Below are 6,176 nucleotides of genomic sequence, written 5' to 3' on the forward strand. Positions count from 1 at the left end.
CACCATCACGGTCTATACCCGGCCCGTGACGATCCGTGGCAGGGGGCGGTGCGCGGATTCGTGGCAGGGTTTTGAGTTGGCCACCCTACAGAACCACATATGCGGAACTCTGATGTCACAAAAAACCCACACGCACAACCTGAGAAAACAGAAAAGACAGAGCTCTCTATATTGATTGTAGTGCAACTGTTGCCATGAGTTGAAGGAAAGGATTCTACTGGGGGGAGGGGGGCAGTGAGTGAGTGACGGTGTAGATGAGCGAGTGTGCCAGGGAAAGAACGAAGCGAAGCTTGCAGTGTGGCACAATGCAACAAGCAGCATGTAGGGCTTTTTCGCCAAGCAAGTATCTGCAAGAGGGTCGAATGGGTGCGTTTTGTGCTTATTTCTAAAGGCTGCGCCGCTGTGCGGACGTCAGAGACAAGTGCCCGCGGTGTTCCTGCATTTAATAGAACGCAAGAGCCCTCTCTAGACTAGTCTGCGTCCTGTATGCATGACCCGTTCTTCAAGGCACCGGTGGTGGTATGTGCCAGGTGAATCCCTAAATAATAATGTGTGCAGCTCACTGCACGAATGCACCTACGGCAGACATCTGTGTGTATGTATGGTAGGGCCGATACCGAGGGCGCAAGCAGCTGTTCATCTTTCCTAGGCTCAAAAATAGAACAACACTGAATTTGGCTACAACTAGCATTGCTTATGGAGAGCCAAGACGCAGCTTAATGTCTCCTGGTCGCTATTTGAATGGCCTATATAATCACACAAGCAATATTATCATAAATATGTACTTCTAATTTCCAAAGATCTGCTTCCTGGTATGCTGCCAGAATCATCGTAATGAATGAATGAACGAATCAAATTAATAAATACACACATACATACATAAATAAATACGTACATACATGCACACATACATACATGAATAAATAAAATGGAAGTAGAATGATTCACTGTGACCCATAGGGGGAGGAGGTGCCAGGGGCAAGTGGGCTGCTCCGGCCCCATTATCCTACCTCTGACACCTCCAGGGGTGACTCCACTCCCCTCGCGCCTGATTGGCTGCTCGCCTGCTTAAAGGGGCCTTCACCCCGTTGGCAGCAGATCAGGAAGAAGTGCCTGGGGACTGCGCGGCCCTCCTACCTGTAGCCTCGGAGCAGGCCTGCCAGCTAGAGTCTCAGCAGCTCAGACACAGTTTAAGGGCCTCACGACCCCTGCCTGCGAGTGCGAGCTGTGCGGTCTTCTCGCCTGGGCCTCTGCTCTGCCCCTCACACCCTCGGCCGGCACAGTGATGAGCAGCCCCGATGCCGGATACTCCAGTGACGACCAGCTGCAGATGGGGCACTGCTGCCCGGCTCCCCTGGGCATGATGCAGCCCGGGCACTGCCAGTGGGTACCGGAAGCCCTGACCTCCCCGGAGGACAAGAACATGAAGAGCACAGGCAACCAAGTGGTGAATAGCATGACTAGAAGAGGGAGTCCCAAAACAGAGGCCCACATCCGCAGGCCCATGAACGCCTTCATGGTGTGGGCCAAGGACGAGCGCAAGAGGCTGGCGCTACAGTACCCGGATGTGCAGAACGCGGAGCTCAGCAAGATGCTAGGTAAGGCCCAGCGCCCAGATTCTCCCTATGCCTGGCCTCAATGCGCTCAATAGGCGACTGCTCTAAAAAAACAAATAGGTCTTTGAAAAGTTTGTACCAACCCACCCTGCTGCTCTTAAAATGAAGCTGAATATAGGGAACACATTTCTATTACTCATAATGGTCAGTGAGATGATTGTCTCATCCTCTGCATTGCACTTAACTATGTTTTGCCTATTTAACTACTCCACATTTTTCCAAATACGGGATCTGAGGTTGGGTGACATAGATTGGTTTGCCCAGGATCACACAATCTGGCGAGGTTTGAACGGAAATCTCCTGCCCCATAGCCAGAGATGAACTCGCTAGCTAGCAGATAGTGGCAGAAGCACCAGAAGAAATGTATCCAACACAATTTCCTTAAACAACACTTGCAACTTGCACTTGCATAAACAGTATCCACACACTAGAGGTATCACGGTTTTACCAATCCACACCGCGCATACATTGTGCATAAAGACCCGAGGTCGAGTGAACAGGAACTAGAGGAAACCCCTGCTTTATGTTACTGCTAATACCGTTTATAAACATTTTCACAGTTCTGGTATTTTTATTTCTGCTGTTGAAGTACAATTCTTTAATTTAGTTCTGAATCTGATATTGCCTTTAAAGCGAATTGTTTCACCAACGCTGCTGGTGAGCTTCGAGGCTTCTCGACCCGATCTCCTCCGCAGACCTGTAGGACCAGGCATCACCCCCACTCACAGTTACACTGCCGATGTGCTCAACCCCCGCCCACTCCCCTGAGGGGTCTTCTGTATCCCATCAACATAAAGCCCAGGCCCTACTGGGGCCGCCCACTCTTGAGTGAGAGAGTGTTAAGCCGCGCACTGTTCTTTGGGCCTCCCTCCAAACCTGGGCGAGGCAGAGGGGTGTGCAGCTAGTCACTTCCGGTCACAGCCGACCTGAGCCTGTCTCGGACTGTAGATAACAACCCTTCTGTTCAACCATAGCGCTCCGATGCACCTAGAGGCATATCACGAAACTACTGATTTTTTTTAAAAAAATCTGATGTTTTGTACACACACACACTCGCCGTAGTAACAAAGTAGATAGTAACAGAGAAGGACTTTTTTGGGAACCCTCGTCACTGTGTAGACTTTAAAAAAACTCTGACGCGCAGTTAATAGATGATTAAAAGACAATCGCATGTTCTGTTTTCCCGTTACATTTTTTTCGTTAAAATACAATGTAAATAAAAAATATGCGCTGCCAGCTTTCTAGCAAGCTACTTGTCTTTTGCCACCTCGAGAGTACCGGTGGGTGATCACGTGTTTAACATAACCCCACTACATTATGAATGCACGAGTGAACAAACTAGCACACTCATAAAAACAAACGAGCGCATGGAAGGACGAATGAGACAGTGGCTAAGCGAATGCATACATGGCGCTTCACGCATCAAGTTAGCGCCTCGGGGTGCTTTGATGATCACGGTTGAGGTTAGAGCAGTGGATGGGCCGATTTGGGATCTGGGCAATTTTAGTGAAGGGTGCGTTTTCAGGAACCATTTGAATAGCATAAACAATCAATTTTCAGGAGTATTCAGTTGAAGCAAAGTACACAGTTGGAAATTGTGGCAACTCTGTTGTGTCGTAAAAGTTATTTTATGTGAATTTTTTATGGCATTTGTTGTGCAGGATGTGCAAAATAATATTGCAAACCCAGGATAATTTTTATTTTGTGGCGCATGCTCAACTTGCACACGATCATTATTGCTAACGATCAAGTATCCAATTAGAAGTGCCCTTTGGGGCAATGTTTTGTGACATTTTCAGCATTTTTCCCCAACATCGGTTCCTCTGCATAAACTTTACATGATACACTGGGGCCACAAGGCTAGATATCTTTGCTCCTGCTGGGACCAGAGACTGTTTTATATCAGGGAAAAAATAGGAGCACATCAATTACATAAATCGGAAAAGGGCTCTGCGGCCTTTGATCCTGGAGAGCATTAACGTTTTGTGAATTGCCTTTCTTGACTATCAATTGGGCACTCTCGGATTCAATATACAAATACCGTAGAATGATCAGCCACTTCCCAAGCAACCAAGTTGTATTTTTTTCTGCTGCGCAACCTACGCAAGCGCCGCGTACCGTGCGAGCACACGTTGGCCACGTTTTCTGTTTCCCAACCAAAAGAGGTCTTGATCCCCAGCACCGGGCCTCCATAAGCCGATCTGCCCCTTTTATGGGAGGACGCTTTTAAATACCGCCACCTTTGTTCACAGTGGATAATCACTGAAAAAGTTGTACCAGCGTGCAGCGGTCTGTAGCTTGTCTTGCATGCTGCTGTGGAAACATGTTTAATACATTGTGACTTTCTGTTCACAGGGAGGTCATGGAAAGCCCTGTCGCTGGCAGAGAAGCGCCCTTTTGTTGAGGAGGCAGAGAAGATCAGAGTTCAGCACGTTCAGGACCACCCCAACTACAAGTACAGACCCAGGAAAAGAAAGCAAGTGAAGAGGACCAATCAGAGCGAGGCAGAGTCCCTGCAGAGCCTCCTGGACGCACAGGATGGCAGTATGGGCTGTCTGGAGAGCCTGCGCATGGGATACTTTGAGACACAGGGCTACCAGCAGCAGCACATGAGCCAGTACAGGCACTACCAAAGCCTTGATGCCAACATAAATGGTTACCCTTCATTCAGTGCTGATGCCTACTGCTCTCTAGACATCGGGGAGAGCAACTCAGCCTTCCTGGCATCATATCTACAGGGGGATTACCAGATGATGCCCACCGCACACCAACCTGGCTTCAGTGCACAACACGAAAGCCACCTCAGCTCCATAAACCAGGGGAACAACCAGCAAACTGGGCAGATGGGCCACTTGAACTTTGTGCAAAGTGTTAGTGAAAGCCAGACATCCCCTAATATGTATGATGGACATACACCCCCTCATACTTATTCGTATGATGGAAAGACACCTCTTCATATGTGTAATGGGCAGACATCCCCTCATTTTGGTGATGGACAGACTCCCCCTCATATGTATGATGGGCAGACACCCCCTCGCGCTTATGATGAACACACACCCCCTCATGCCTATGATGGACACACACACCCTCATAGGTATGATGGACAGACACCCCATCATGCGCATGATGGACAGACACCCCCTCATGCATATGGGGTAGAGACACCCCCACTTGCCCATGACGGATACACACCCTCTCATGCGTATTACAGGCCGGCACACCGCACCAGTGATACCAGCTATGGGTGGGCACCCGAAGAGGGGCAGTTCTCTGCACTATCTGATTATCACACTGTGGAGAACATGAATCAGATTCAGCAGGCTGAGCTCTTGGGGGACTTGGAGTGGACTGAACTGGAGCAATACTTGTATTCTCTATCAGGCTCTGACCAGGAGGCGGCCTTCCCATGAGCCACAGCTTCACAACCCATACTGTGGATTCGTCCATTCTACTTGCAGATGATTGTACTGGGTGATGTTTCTACAGGCACCACCCAACATGTTAGATTGTACTGCCTGGTGTTTCTATAGGTGCTTTCCAATATGTAGATTGTACTACCTGATATTTCTATAGACGCATTCCAAAAATGTCACAGAGACAGAAACAGACGTGTCGTCTTATAAAAATGAACTTCCAGGGAGCTCTGCTAATCCTTTCCAAGATGCCCTACAATCTGGTGTAGGTGGAAACATTTATTAAACATATGCTTGATGAATGTCAGAAATTAAGTTGCCAGGGGATAAAAGATTTGGAAATTGACAAAACAAACAACAAAGTATTCAAATATAGGAAATTGTTTATTGAGAGCACAGTTGCACATGCCTAACAAGAAAGACATTGAGAGAATATTTATACCAACAACTGTAAATAGGATAGAGTTCAACTAAGTATGATATATATTTTTATTTATTTTAATGTATTGGCATTGAAGACTAACAATAAATATATATGTATAAAGTTACTGATGAGTGTTCGTCTTATTTGAATAATTTATTATTTCTAGTCCACCATTCAGTGTTTAGACTAAGCAAGCCAAATGATTTTCCAATTTTTAAAAGTGCTATATCCGTACAGAGCAATGAGTGCATATTTGTTGGCAGTAATGACAGATCTGGATATTATCACTTTATTTTAAAGCAAATTGGTTAAGGATATATGTCTTTGCTTTATGAAAGTTTGATCGCTAATATTTAAAAAGCTAAACTTCAATATAAGGCCAATTGTACACCTGCCATTTTTGTATTCCAGTCCCTCCACATGAAAGAAAGTCACATATCAGTTCAGGAAACCGAAGTGCTCTGGAAAGCTTTAGGGGAGTCAGTATTCCAAATTCTGCGAAGAGTGTGTAAACACTGCGTATTTCAAAGAGTAACTATGTGGGTGACACCATATCTTTCATGAATAGTGATAATATTCTGGTGACCCTTGGTCTAAAATGTGAGGAAAAAAGGAGCAAATGAATGTTTGCCCCATCAAGTATGTCTTTTCCTTCAATGTGATCCTGTAATTTTGCAGGGTGCTTTAGTCATAGGAATTCTTTGAATGGTGTTCTTTTATGGC

At 46.5% G+C, this 6,176-nt stretch overlaps 1 protein-coding gene across 1 annotated transcript; it reads left to right on the forward strand.

The window, feature by feature from the left end:
- Positions 1-1,102: 1,102 nt before the first annotated feature.
- On the forward strand, positions 1,103-5,571 carry LOC138282510 (transcription factor Sox-17-alpha-B-like). Its single transcript, XM_069220186.1, has 2 exons — positions 1,103-1,598; positions 3,972-5,571. The coding sequence occupies exons 1-2, from the start codon at positions 1,286-1,288 to the stop codon at positions 5,024-5,026; spliced, it is 1,368 nt and encodes a 455-aa protein (XP_069076287.1). The 5' UTR covers positions 1,103-1,285; the 3' UTR covers positions 5,027-5,571.
- The last annotated feature ends 605 nt before the right edge of the window (positions 5,572-6,176 follow it).

Source organism: Pleurodeles waltl, chromosome 2_2, assembly GCF_031143425.1.
Source record: "Pleurodeles waltl isolate 20211129_DDA chromosome 2_2, aPleWal1.hap1.20221129, whole genome shotgun sequence".
NCBI lineage: Eukaryota > Metazoa > Chordata > Amphibia > Caudata > Salamandridae > Pleurodeles > Pleurodeles waltl.